General features: G+C 39.8%; 1 protein-coding gene across 1 annotated transcript in view; it reads right to left on the reverse strand.

Annotated features, from left to right (window-relative positions):
• The window catches only part of KALRN (kalirin, RhoGEF kinase), a gene marked incomplete at its 5' end in the record, with an annotated part of 339,046 nt that overhangs the window by 222,522 nt on the left and 101,641 nt on the right, over positions 1 to 14,883 (reverse strand). Inside the window, one exon of the mRNA XM_009996218.1 lies at positions 8,245 to 8,367. Coding sequence (XP_009994520.1) covers positions 8,245 to 8,367 — 123 coding nt within the window. The remainder of the gene's footprint in view (positions 1 to 8,244; positions 8,368 to 14,883) is intronic.

Here is a 14,883-nt window from a genome sequence, read left to right on the forward strand (position 1 = left end):
TGAATGCATTGCTGGCTGGGCAGTGTTTGAGCCACTTTTGTGGCGGGAACAAACAGCTACCCCTGATTTTTAAAAGGATTCAAGTAGGTTCATTTTGAACCTACACCAAACCCTGGAACACAACTGAAAGCAATACTGAAATCGTGCCAGACCTCTCTCCCACCCTGAATAGAATCTATTTCAAAGCAAAACTGTGCAGCACTGCAGGTTTCAAGCCCTTCCTGCACTCAATTTTGATGTGTGAGTATTGACAAATCCAGGTTCTCATTGCCAAATCCAGGTTCTCATTGCCAATAGAAATCCTGGCCACAGGCAAAACAAGCAGAAGCCAGTTGCCAAAACCTAGCACTGCTGGCCATCTCTCCTCTTCACACAGAAACACCCTTCGTTTCACCCAACATTCAGTGAATCCGCTTCAGCTCCCAGCTTGACACATCTAAAGTGATGGCTGCACTTTCTATTCCCTGATATTAACGAGTCACAAATGCCCTTTTACGCTGTGCACTTTTGCAGGGAGCCCTGCTTTTACTCCAGGGGAGGCAAAAGCAGGCTCTGTTCTCCAGTATACGTAGCTGTGGATCTCACTAACATTACCAGTAGCTGCCTACACTGCACAGAAAAAACAATCTTTATGGATTGAACAAAACACTCTAATAATAATGAAGGTTACAAGTTAGTAGGGCCCGATGTCACTGGAGCATGTTTGTTCCACTGTATGAGCTGCAGACTAATACAGACTGCCATGCCAGACAACCACATGTGCACATACTCTCTGACAGCTCAGAAACACCTCCCATCTCAGCCCCCAACTTCTAATAATTTCTGCAATTCCTTTCTTCACAAACAAGCTTCATTTTAAGTGCAGTGACATGAGAGGGCTGGTTCTGCTTGCTTTTCTCATGCCAATCGTAGAATTTCTCTCCCTAGGTCACCAGAAAGGAACCTGCACTTCTACATGTGGCATTGCTCTGAACCAGACACTAAACAAAGATATCTAAATGCCTCAAACCATATGCTATTGCCATAGTGACACAAACCAGGGCTTTCTTGGGGCTTGGTTATGCAAAACCAGACCTCACAGACCACCGTTATGGAGGGCAATATTAATGACTGGATTACACGCACTGAATCAAGAAGTGAATCATTTATACACACATTAGGATTTGTATCCCTGTTCACACATCATGTAATTCCAAAAGACCTCTATAAATCCACTGACGGTGCCCTATTTCTGTAAAAGAGAAACTGAGATCTGAACCTTAACCTAGGGAAATAAATTTTTAAAACAGGTTTATATGCAATAAAATGTTGGTTGAACACTTTCTAGATTATCAGTATAAAACATTTGCAATAGTCTCATAATGCAAAGATAGTCTTTAGATAATTCAAATGTCTGATGTGGGAGTAAGAGAAAATCCTTCATCTGGACAATAAGGGACTTGTAATAGGAAAAGAAGAAAGGGACAATCATACTTCCAAGGAGCTTTTCTTGCATTTAGAACAAGATAATTATAAGCAATTTCTCTGAAATTGGAAGTGTAATTTTGTTCTAAATCTTGTGCAGCAGAGTGATCAATCAGACCCAGTTAGTCTATTCCCAGAACATTTGCTCAATGATAATGAATACCTAAACGTGCCCTTGAACATATTTTTTTTGCTCTGTTACTGAATACAAATCTCTTTGATATCGGCTTGATCTACATGAAATTTTGTTTACTAAATGTCTGCTAAACAGCATATTTGTGATTTGCAGCAAGGCCATAATAAAGTTGCTGTGGCTAAGGTTGTGCCCTTCTCTTAAAGACCACTGTGGTGTCTTCTGTCCCAGAAGAAGCAGTACAGCCATAGGCAGCTCCATCTACTGTCCTATGACAAAAGCAGAAAGTAGAAAAACGTTCATCAGATTCCTAGTGTCACCTTTTCCCCCATGGGGCCCCCCTGCCATAAACAGCCACAAGAATTTTAATTGAATACTACCAGTACACCACCCTTGCAAGTGAGATTTGGACATCGCTGCAATTAATCTTCTCGAATCAATAGGTAAAGTTTGATAACCCACTGACCTGCCACTAAGAAATGGACAAAGAAAAATGATCAGAGGAAGTGAAAAGCGCTTAGATGACGATGGTTTTCACCAACATACACTGGTCAGTCAAAACGGCAGCGGTGCAGCTAAGGGTGTATATTTGACAGAAATGGTCAGTGGTAAATATATTTTGTTTCAGCTGTGTATTTATTCAGTGGAGACATCAGCACCACACTGAATATCTTTTTAGCATGCATGTTACACAACGCATCAGTGTTGTCATTTTCCCATCTTGTCTAATAATGGCCTTGAAAAAACAATTTCCGGAATTTTTCTTCTTTTGGAAATTCTGTCTTTCTTTTCTGATACAAAATGAAATTAATTCCAAAAACTCAGAATTCACCCCACAATATAAATTCCATTTTCCAGAACCTCTACATTTAAAAATACATATTTCTTAAATAGCTTCACTGTTCTCCCAGTCTGCCATGGGAACAGCATTGTGTATTTAGAGGCAAACTAAAGGAACAGATTTGAAAGACACAAAAATAAACCTACTCAAATAAAGCAGTGATAGGAAGCTAGCTCCTGGTAATTGTCAAAAATACAGTGTGTTGCCAAGTCTTGAGATTTTATAGGGAGTAGTTAGATTGTGAACCATGCTGCAGATGGTTTAATGAAAAGATCCAGCTGTCATGTGATTTTGTTTTCAAGAGAAGAAATAGGAATGAAAATCATGTCTAGCTTGAGCAGAAATACACTGAAATGCAAACTCAGACATACTAGGCACAGTGCTTCAGGTGACTGCCAGGAAGATTCCTGTGCCATCACAAGGCCTCTTTAAAAACAGGTTCCCCAGTAGCACTAGACCATGGAGTACCAACAGCCACCAACTCACTTAGATTGCTATCCAAACTTTCAGAAGGTTAGCCAAGATATTCTTTCAGCAACCCCTGCTAACAGTCTCCCATGGGCATGTCTAGATCATGCAATGTGTACTGATAAACAGTGTGCTCTGACAAGTATCACACTTTCTCAGGGAAAACATGTCTTATAGGACCTGCTTCTGACTTAGGTCTGGCAGTCGAGTCCCCACAGCACTACATCTACTGCTGCTACACTGCTCAGCCCTTCCCCTTTCTGGGTCCTGGCTCAGACTGTGCAGAACAGTTTCTGTATCTCTGCACTTGGAATGTGAGTATGTCCTGAGTCACCCAGAAGCTGCTAGACTTCCTACAAAAAGTTGTACTATTGCTTCCATGATAAACTATCTGGTTCTTCAGCTATGTGGTTACAAGTTTTTAGGTCCAGAAGGACCAAGACAACCTTTACAGACAACCCCTACAAAGGCAGTTTCATTTTTCTCTGGTGCCTGTGACTGCCAGGTGCAGCCTGTTGCCAGCCAGGGGTAGAAACCAAGAGCTCTGGAGCACAGAGCTCCTGCACAGTGCTGCAGAGGCCTGTGGACTCTGCTGCCAGTGGGTAATTGTTCCTCTTTGTGTAGAAGTGAATATATTTACACAAATGAGCAGGAAACTGCAGATTATAGCTTCAGAACTTGCTAGTGACCATGTAAATGATGATGAAGGTAAGAGTAAAGCAGGGGGTTTTTTTTGTTGCCTTTCTCATGCTTTTGTTATACTTTAAAAGATTTGGCATGATTGAAACCATGGCTGTTATTGCTAAGTTTGAGCATAGTTCTTACCAGGTTTAATTGTCTGCTTTCTCCCTGGTTTGGCCTAATGCTTCATCCTACATAGGATTTTAGTCACCCAACACAAAGGGAAAAATCAAGCAAGCTGTTCCTTTCAGCAACTAGGTAGGTCACAACATTTTAAAAAGTAATCATAATAAAAATAAAACAAACAAACAAATAAAGAAAAAACACCCTGGGACAATGCTCCCTAAGCAGTCATTATCAACAAGAGCTCCTAATTTCTGTCTAGCTGTTTTATATCAGTGCTGTACTTCATGCCAAACTTGAGAACAATGACATCCAACAGAGCTGGAATCAGTATGGGAAAGCACTAGGTTTTTATCCTGAAGGCCAAACAAGTAGCTGCTTGCAATTCAGCTTTGGCCTAACTATTCCATTACCTCACTTGGTTTTAAAACAGTTCAAGTGAAACTACGTGGGACTGGGAGATCACAGAATACCATTATTACATCCAGGATTTCTTACGGAATCACCTGGATATTTCACATGACAAACAATATAAAGATATTTTCAAAAATATTTACACTTTAAAGTTCGTTTTATCTTCAAGAGCTTTTTGAAAACTCTGAACTGATAGCATTTTAAAAACAGTGCAATGGAGGAAGATAATACTCTACACAGGAACACTGGATCACAAGTTGCTTCTCAGATGAAGAATATCACCTGATCTTTTATTTCCAGTAAATGATACAGGCCCTTGGCTTTCTTTGAAAGCCCTTCCTTGCAGGAAATACATTTATCTCCCCGAGAAGAATAAAAGGAAGAGCTGAATCTTAAATTAACTATATATTTACACATAAGGTTTACTTTCATGGTGCAAAGCCACTGTTCAGGTGTATAATCACTGTCTTCCAAAATTGTCCATGGAGAAAAGCAAGCATGGCTACCACAGAACAGGAAAACTGATTAACTTCCCAAATGGCATACTGCAAAGCTCAGCACCTTTGCTCACATTTTCTCTGGCTTTCTTTCTTTGTATGAATTCAAGAATTGTCCACTGCAATTGATCCTGTAAAACTTCCAAAGTCAGGAATACAGGATCCAGCCATATACCTAAATTCACAAGGCCTGAATCAAGAGCTGCTGAACTGGACATACAGACAAGCCTTACGAACTTTGATGGCCACAGCTCAACTGCCAGTTAATCTTCCTGCTGTCTTTGATAACAAGGGACAACTCCACACATATTTGAACCAAGGTTATTCAGAATGTGTGCTTTGCTGCAGGCTGGATTTGTGGTATTTTACCTCTTAAAGATCAGCACCTTTAGAATACCATGAAAAATACACTGACTATTGTACGCAAACATGCACACAAGTACTAAATACACAACTTGGTATATAATGTGGTCCAAGAGCCTTGAAAGCAGCTCGACAGATCCAATAGCACCCTATCCTATAACCACAGCCAACCAGCACCACCTTGCACTAAAGCTTGGAGTGCCCCGTTTTGCTTTTTGAAAATATAAAGTAATAGGAGGGTCGTTTTTCTGGGTGACCTTGAACACCGGGGGTTTTGTCAGGGGTGGGAGAACACCAAGGGGGTCAGCATGGGAGCCGGCTTCACCTTCTGCTTCATCTCACTTCGAGACAACGTTCGGGTAGCTTGGATTAGAAACCCCAGCTCTGTTCACCGCTGGCGGAGCTAAAGGCTCTTCAAACGCACTGCGAGTGCCATCTGCAGGCTGGAACCCGCACTGGTGGGCGGCCCCACGCCAAACCCGCGGGTAAACCTGCCTGGTTCCCGAAATCTGAACCTCATCTCTGATGGACAGACTCACAAATGCAGAAAGACGACAGAAACGCTTGCCTCTGATCATTAAAAGCACGAAGCCGCTCAGTTGTGAGGCAGTAGAGAGCGAGGGATTAACAGAGCAGTTTCTCCAGTGTCCTTTCTAATCCTGCACCAGCACAAATGCAGTGATGCTCTTTGTGAGCAGAGGAGGGTGCTGAGAAGGCCACCTTAACCCCCAGCTGCTGGGAATGCCAGAAGGGAGGAGAATGATCTGTGTCCCCTCTCTTCATACACACAGAACAATTGGAGAATAGATTGCAACACATGCAGCACAACCTGATAAGGCTCATGTGTTGAAAGATTTTTGGGAATGCAAACCAGTTAACAGATTCCCAACTGGTTTTCAGGATAATAGCTCCGAATAAAGAAAAGTTAGAAAGTCCAAAATTAAATTATATGTTCATTTAAAATAATAACTGGCTGAACTATGGTTACCTGCTTCGGCTGCTTCAGGCAAGCAAAGAGGCTGTCACTGCAGGAACACTGCAACGACATCTAGAGAGTGGTATTTCTTTGGTGGTACCGTGACACCCCCTCATTGATAATGCCTGACTACGAGATGTCACTGTGCAGCAGGCACAGTGCCCAAGGTTGGCATTTGCAGGGTGGCAGCCTGAGCAGCCTGAGCACTGGCTGAGAAACTGTCACAGGTATCTACAAGGTAAAAACATCCCTCCCAGGAGCTCAGGATTTTTAATCCAAAATCAAACATTTGCCATCTGAGCGTTCCATGTAGAATAAATTCAGTCAGATAAATGGCCAGAGCATTGTCTAAACAGCAGTTCTGAGAGAAAGGGACCCAAATTTTTATTCCTATTGCCCACAATGCAGCACTCTGAAATCACTGACATTTTCTGAGCACAGCTGTAGGCAGGAATGTGATCTAGCTGGGCCAGGCCTGATTGGATCATTACATTCAGATTTATAAAGCTGTGGAGTTCCTAATCAGACATAGAGAGAGCACACTCCACCTCTCAATCTAGTGCTTTGGCAGGTCAGTCAATCAGAGCCTTTCTCAGCAAATCAATTCCAGACACACTTCTCTTCTTTACCTGCAGTTAAGCAGCATTCAAAAACATGGATGTTTTGCACTCTGTTGAAAATACCAAGAAAACTAATGAAAATTGCTTCTAGCCTGACCTTTGAAAATGCTTTCCTGAAAGAGTAGGAGATAAGAACAAATATATCAGAGCCAAAGGACAGTAGATTTTGGAAAATAAATTTATACTGTATGGTAGGGTGCTTTTTTTCAGAGAACTGCCAATAGCAAAAGCTATTCTGTCAGCCTCACCAGGGATGTCAGTACTACACTTTTTCTTATCTTTTTTAAGATAAACAAACACAACTCTTCATTGCCAATGCCAGCAACTAACACCCTGACTATGGGAATGGCAAACTCATCAGTTTGTTTCAGGATCTTAGCACATGTGCTTTATTGGGAATAAGCAATGCCAGTTATCCACCCTAGTTGTGGCAAAGAGATTCACTATCGTGAGGAAAAATTACTATTAATATTAAATTAGAATTAATTGCCAACCAACCCAAAAGAGTTAAGCATCAAGAAGGGACTTAGGAAGAAAAAAAAACCAGTCATAATCAGAGTGGGGAGGAGATTTATTCCCCAACAACAAAATTGACTTCACTAGAAGCTTCTGCAGAGCTCCAGGTGTGATAAATTTATGGCCTCCCCTCTTACCCTTGCTATTACTCTTTTTCAGGAGAGAGTATTATATTCTCAAGTCCTTGACCTCGGATAAAGCCTCAAATTCCTCTTACTTCCCCTCAGTGCATGTCCCCATGTCCATTTGCCAGCACCACATTCCAGTGTCATGCTGCAGACAGGCATCATAAATTAGCAAGGGTATTCTGGTGTGAATACACCAGAGGAAACTACTGTCAAAGCCGGGGGGAAACTAACCAGGTTTGACTGGTGTCTGTTATTTTTTAAGTACAAGGCACCCTAAACATTATACTTGGAGTGCAGGACTGATTGTGACTGTTCACAGTTGTCCAGGAAGAGCAATGAGAGTCTGACTGATGATCTTACACAAGATGTAAAAGAGCTAGATCAGAGGAACCTAAGAGATTCTACAGCCATGCAAACTATACTTTTCCCTCTCCAGTCTCTTTCCAAAGTCCCACTTTCATTTGAACATGAGGTCATCCAGTGAACTAGATTTATACACCCTTTGGTCTATGAAGTGAATGGAAACGTGTCTAAAGTTATTCACAGGCAAACATGCTGAAACAGTATTATAAAAGAAGGACTAACAGACGGGTTAGAAAAGTCATAAATGAAGTAAGTTAATTTTGACATCCCCTGCTTCTTCCCTAGCTGCTTTCCACTTTATCCTCACGGACCTCAGTTTCCATTGTAGGAGTTACAAAGCATTTTTCTCTCACTATCACTCATAACCATCCTCCTCTATGTCCCAACACCTTGCTTTACTGTCCTGTAAACTTCTTGCAATTTCCCACAGGCTTTGAGACTTTCCATAGACACAATGTGGTGATTTTCTGATTTTAAGTCCTGCTGCTACCACGCTCTGCAGCGTGTGTGCTCATTTTCAGACCTGGGAGACAGGATCCTGGTCAGCTGCAAATGTTTGAAAAGTGTGATCCAAAACAAGAACATTTTTTTCTCAATATACGTGAAAAGTAACAAAAATCAAACCAGAAAGCAGAAGTGTCTGGTTCAGAATCTTACCTGGGCTACCTCTTCAAAATCATCATGTCTTTTCTGCAGCGCACGTGCTCTGTGTAGAGACTTCCCCACTCCAGTATGTTTACTCAGAAAGGCTTCCCCATGATTTTCAATCCAGTCCAGTACCTGCCAGAAAAGAAGAACATCCCATTACCTCTCCTGTCTCAGCTGCACAGAGGAATTCTCAGGGATAAACAGAGGTATTGCTTTATGCTTGCTATGGCAAAACACACGCAGATCTGTCAAAGTCCATTCCAAATGGATAGAAGATAAATGTTTATAGATCTTACTAGTAAATTAGGATTATTGGATTTCTACTATTCAATTTATTTTGAAGTGTAGCTTAGTTATTTGAGCCTGGCAGATATTAATATTTACTTTCACATAAATGAATTTTGTGGAATAGGCATCAGAAATTTGGAATCTTTTAGAAGAACCCTCCTCTTAAGAGTTCATTGTGTAAACTGAAAAACAGTGATAGCTGATTTCATATAAACAGCAGATTTCAATGGGATGCGTCTTAAATGAGTCCAAAAGCATGATGAAGAAATAGATTAAAATTAATTTTGATGTGGGGAGAAAGGATTATCAGAGTAACTAGAAGGAAAAGGTTAAAAATCCTTTGCTGCAGTTCATAAAACATCGACAGCATGTACCCTCAGATTTTCAGTTCCAAATAGAACTGATCCTTATGCAAAAGTAAAGTGGCAAATATGATATTCTGAGAGTTAAAAAGCAGTTTCTTTTAAAAATAGACCAACTATATAGGTACCATCCATTTGGAGCTCCATCTCACACTGGCATTAAATTTAGATCAAAACTATAACAAGCTGGAAAAAAACAAAATTAAACTTGATGGTATGAGCTCGAGATATTGCAGGATGTGATCTCCATCCTTTCTACATCCCTTTCCCAACACACAGAGGTAGGAGAATAAACAGTAGAAGATCAGCACCAGCATTTGTGTAAGTAGCTAAGACTTCATTCAGCAAAGAGCCTGATCCTCACTGCTCCTGGTGCCAGTGGACTGTTAACCAGCAGCTGGTATTTCTGTCACAATGAAGGGAGAAGACACTGCAAGTGTCCCCAGGACAGTGATACCACCACAGAGTACTGCACCTGCAAATGGCCTCAGAGCTGCAGCACTGGGGTTTCAGCAGCAAGCATGGCCACAGTGACACTGGGCAGGGGCTGCAGGACACCTTGCAACTCGTGGCAGCTTGGCCTGAGAAGGGCTCTGGTAGCAGGGCACAGAATCAGGGCAGGAGAGAGCTGCTGTGTGAAGAGCCACTTGTCTTGTGTGGGGTCAATACATGAGCAGATATTATTGACTAAGCCTAGAAACCTAAGACTGGAAAAATGGAAGAGGTGATTTTTTATATCTATTTTTTTAAATATTATTATTATTTCAGACAAGTAAAGCTATTTAATGGCTTGGTTGTACAGAATATAAACCACCTGGTCTTTGAGTCTTTTCTATACTGTAGATCCTAGGCATATTTTTATATGAATTTATGAGTACAAATAAAGCTTTATACACATCTACTTACTTAGCAACCCTATTTCTTTGCTGGAAAACAAAGTATTTTTAAAATTATAATTCTGTGCTTGCAAGGTATTTTTCACCCAAAGCATACAAATAACTTCACAAAATGGGGTATCAAAGCAATTTATGTCCTGCAGGGACAAGAAATATTTGGCGAGTCACTCTGTGGATGAGAAAGCAGGACCAGGTGTGTTGGCAGTTCGAGCATCACCTCCTGCTTCCCTTTCTCTGATCATTTTGTCTCCCGTTTGCTCAGGGTAGAGAATCCCAAACACATGCCTCCAAACTGCTTGACAGCCATGGACCAGGTGGTCTGCTAGGAGCTTGTCTGCAATATACCCTCAACAAGGAAACTGCATATAACTGGTAATAACATTACTTACTGGAAGCTATCCTTGTAGCATTTGTATCATTTACAGTCTGGAAATAATTCCACTAATATCCTCTTTCCTCTTGTCAGGAGTTTTCAACTTATCTATTAAAAATGGAACCAGATCACAACTCACTTTAGAAAAAATCTCATCTAATGAGGCCTCATTTTAAAAATATTTTTTAAATGGCAAATGGGTTTAATTCAAACAATGTTTCATATGGAGTTAGTCTGCAGTATGTGCTTTCTGTTTCTTCATATTTGATAAACACTCTTAACTCTGAAGCAAATTACTGTAGTAACGTTCTCAAGTTTCTATCGTTAAAATAATAATTGGGTAATAATAAAACTTTATACAAACCACTGTTATATTTGGTTGCTTTAGTCACTGTTAGATGTGTGATGACAGAGATAGCCACTTTTATCACATAAATGGATTTGTTGTCACATGCTTCAACTCAAAACAAGAAATAAAATATATGATGCCCACTTCAAATAAAGATGAAAACAAAGGTGATTAATCTATGCCAGATTACTGGTCAAAATATGGATACTTTACTCTTAACAAAAAAAACCAACCAACCAAAGTGCTAGAATATTATTCTATAGGGAATAATACTTTTTTCCAGGAGATGGCAACTCCTGCTGTAAAGTCTTGTGTTAAATTTGGGCAGTTATTCCATGCTGCCTGACACAGAAGTGCAGCATCTGTTGATTCACCAAAACATTCCTGTACCATGAAAGCTTCCCTTTGAAGTCATCAATGCACATATTGATTAGGCTTCTAAACCCTTTAGTTTGTAAGATTAGATATAAAACATCTCTTGAGGTGACAAAATTGTACATCCACTTAATAAACCAACACTACGTGAGCAGGTAAGATAAAAACTAAAAATCTATAAACCATGAACTCACGACACTGGCTGTAACACCCTATTTAACCACTTTTTTCTTATTCCATTTCCCTGCTTAGAGTGTCATGTCTTAGATTTCATAGAATGTCTCTGTTCTTTAAAAACTTCTGGTTCAAATTGTCCCATAGACTCTACTTCTGCCATGATTCCAACTAGAAACAAATCACAACTTTTTAAAGAATAACTCAGTTAACAGCAATTTTTTGTGGCTCTGAAACCCATGTTAACATATTCGACCACTCCAGTCGTCTGTGTATTTAGTTTCACAACCATTCTCTGAAATGCTATAATTGTAATAAATGCTATAATTTCATTTTCCATAGAAGGGAGGGGGGGGGATGTGTGTGTTAATAAATTACACTAAGTGAATTGCTGAGGTGTCTCAGGAAGCTGGTAGAACACGGGATGTTATCATGAGGGTCTGATAATCTGATAGCCCTAACTATCAAAAGAATCCCTGGCATTTATATGAACAGCTAATTTCCTTCTATAAAGCATTTGCAATTGAATAAGCTCACAAGAATTGGCAAACAGAGAGAAATATCACATATTTTTTTCTATCATGCAAAGCACAGAAAGTTTGCATTAAATGAAGAGCTGACTATGGCAGGTACAACTCTAAAAGGTCACAATTAAACCTGAAATCCCCAGCACTAGTAAACATCTACCTGTCAGCATGTTTGGAGACCTCATCCCTTGCCCTGAAGAAAGAAAATGTCTTTAGAAATAGCATAACTGTGTAATAATTCAAGATAAATAACATTTTAATCAAGAGCATGGACTGTATAACTTACTCAACTGCTGAGACTTAACATCCTGAGATCTAGTTAGCCATTGAAGTTATATGACTTAGTTCAAATCATTTAATTACTCCTTAAAAATTTAAACAGCTTGAAGTTGCTGTTAAAAATGCAGTTACGAGTGCTTTCCAAACTACATGTTCAATTTTCCTAATTGTCCTTTATTGCCAAGATATTTTTTCTTTAAACAGCTAGAAAAAGGCTGTAATGAATTCTGTGGAGAGAAAAAAAACTGTGCTACATATTGATCCATCATCTAAGGTGTTTTAAGTAAATATGTTTTCTATCTCCATTATACGCCAACTGCCTTTCTACTATAGGTTTATTACTGCACTTCCACTAGTTTGAAAGCTGCTTGGGACAGGGGCCAGGATCTCCCCCCTGCTTTGAAGCTCAGTAAATCTTGATCCTGCCTGACTGCAGTTTAAATACAGGCCAACCCCTGTGTGGACACACTTCACACATGGGACAGATTTTTCCAGTCCAGGCCGCTGTCCATTAGACAATACCATGTTAATAGAAACATGGCTGAGTTCACACTTCAAGGCACATCTCCATGCATGGGTAAAGCTACCATGGAATTGCCTAGGAAACTTTGTAACTCACAGACATTTTCTGAAAGGATTGGAGGATAATAAAGTCTTGCTATTTTACCTTCAGATGTGGCAAATTCCCTTCCCACACCTTACTGACCTATTTGCTATCGGTGAGTTGATCAGGTTACCGGCTTCTGCTGTTCCTTTGCCCAGTTCCATAAGATGTCCATGGGAGGAAATAAATAAGCTACTCCATTTACTTTGATGGTAGCTTGCATGGGATTCCAAAAAGTGTGCATGTGAGGCTAGGAGCTGAGAAGGAGGCTCCCTTTCTTTTCTGGATGGAGAGTCATAATTCTGCATTTAATTCATGGCTACTAAAAGTTTATACAGCATCAGACTCAAAAGCATGAAATGTTTGCTAGGAGCCTGTTAACTGAGAGTACAAACCAAATGGTCAAGAAACACATCTGATGTCAGCAATATTTATTGGCAGGAATCCTGCAGGATACAAATATATTAAGATATTAATTTTATATATATATATTTTTTAAATTTCATCTGCTTTAAGATAAAAAGTAGTAGGAGCATTATTCTTCTTTCTATCTTGATGTGTATGCCCTGTCTCCTTATCTCCTCAGGGGCACAATTACACAACCAACAAAATAAGCAGCAAACCCAGGTCACCAAGCAAATGAAATAAAACTCCAGTACAATTACAGCAGGCTGACTGTGCTATCTAATATAGTCATTATATAGCTGGATAACAACGAGATTCAAAACGCTACCTGGAGGAAGAATAGCTCTAACTGTCCCTTTTGAACGATCCGTGTAACTTCAAAAATAACAACAGTGGCAATTCTGGCAGGTTTCAACTGAGCACAGCATCAGGAAGTAGGTGCTTAGAAGAGAAAACCTTCTCAATGCCTCTCCACACTCCTTTTTGCTGATGATCAAACTTGTTGCCAACAGAAAGTCTAAGACCTATGGTACCTCTACACTGGCAGAACAAAAACTGCCCAGGTCAGGGAAAAACATACTTGAAAGTCCATTTGCAGGCAATGATGATAGTTTGCACAGAACAAGTTAGGACAACATGGGAAATAAGAAATGCAAGAAAGGTTTTAAAGGGAAAAGGTTGAAGAGGCAATCAAGCAATAACTAAACAATGATCTCAGATGATAAATGCTCTTCCTCTAGGCTATTTGTGTGGCAAAAATATGGCAAGAGGATTGTATTAGTACAGTTAAGGTCAATTATTCTAATAGCTTACAAGTTAATTTGATTTTTAAATAAAAAAGGTGATGAACACTATTTTAAAATGGCAGATTTTTCAATGTAGCTCTTTGAAAATGAAGCGTCTTTCTGTATGTATCATTTCTAATCAATAATATGAAAACTAAGAAGCACTTGAGAACTTCAACATCTCTCAGGAACCAAGTCTTTCCTAGCAAGTCCCCATGCTCCTACTTTACATTAATATAAAATGTGAAATGAGTAGTAAATCCATTACTTTGTGGAATCATATCTGTTGTTGAAGTCAGTTGAAAAACTTCTGCATTTTTATATCTTTTAAATTGTATTTCTTTTAGCAGCAATGAATGAAGATGAAATGAGAATGACTCGAAGAAGAACACAGTGTCTTGCTCTAATAAACCAGTCACTGAATCCGGCCCTGTTCCTTTAGGAAGGAGACGTATGAGTAAGCTGGTGATGAAACCTGCATTAATAGGATGCAGCATGTGTGCTAGCAGTGATGGGCCACCCCGACTTCTACATTTGATCCAGGCCCTTGTTGAACAGTTTCACTACTCCTGAGCAAGATGACCCATTGAAGAAGTACCTTGGCTAATGGAATAATTAATCTTTGTAATTTTCAGACCCACTGTTGTTGCCATAGTGACTCTTAAGACTAGGTTACTCTGAAAACTGAAAAGAAATCATACCATTTTACATTTTAAGCAGTTAAGAGTCAGATCTTGATCTCAAAAAAGTATTAAACTAGCTCAACTCAAAGGGGTTACCTTAACTCTAGTAACTCTAGCAGAGTTGTAATAAATTCCAGAGCAATTCCAGTGAAGTACACCAAATTTATTTAGCTTTAAATAAGGCCTCATTTCAAATAGGTGCATAAACATAGCCTAACTTTAAAGACATGGATAGAGCCCCCAGAACCTGCCAGGCTTATGCCAGTGAAAGGAAGCCAAGCAATATCACATCGCCACTATGTGCATTTTATTACTTGTTTTTGAGATACTATGGGCTAACTAGAGTTCTGATGTGGTATCAGGAATTCATATGGCACTTCAAATGTTGTGGTTTTATAGTCTCATCACCATTTCCATTCACAAGAACAAAACTTTACCTTTTCCATAGCTGCTATTATGAATGCTTAGTAACTCCAAGGCCTTGCATGCCTGAAATCCCTGTTCCAGGAACTCTGCCATGCTGGCCATGCTTTATGTAACCAGGAAGT

This window comes from Chaetura pelagica, unplaced genomic scaffold (assembly GCF_000747805.2).
Source record: "Chaetura pelagica isolate M959 unplaced genomic scaffold, ChaPel_1.0 scaffold3, whole genome shotgun sequence".
In the NCBI taxonomy this organism is placed as follows: domain Eukaryota; kingdom Metazoa; phylum Chordata; class Aves; order Apodiformes; family Apodidae; genus Chaetura; species Chaetura pelagica.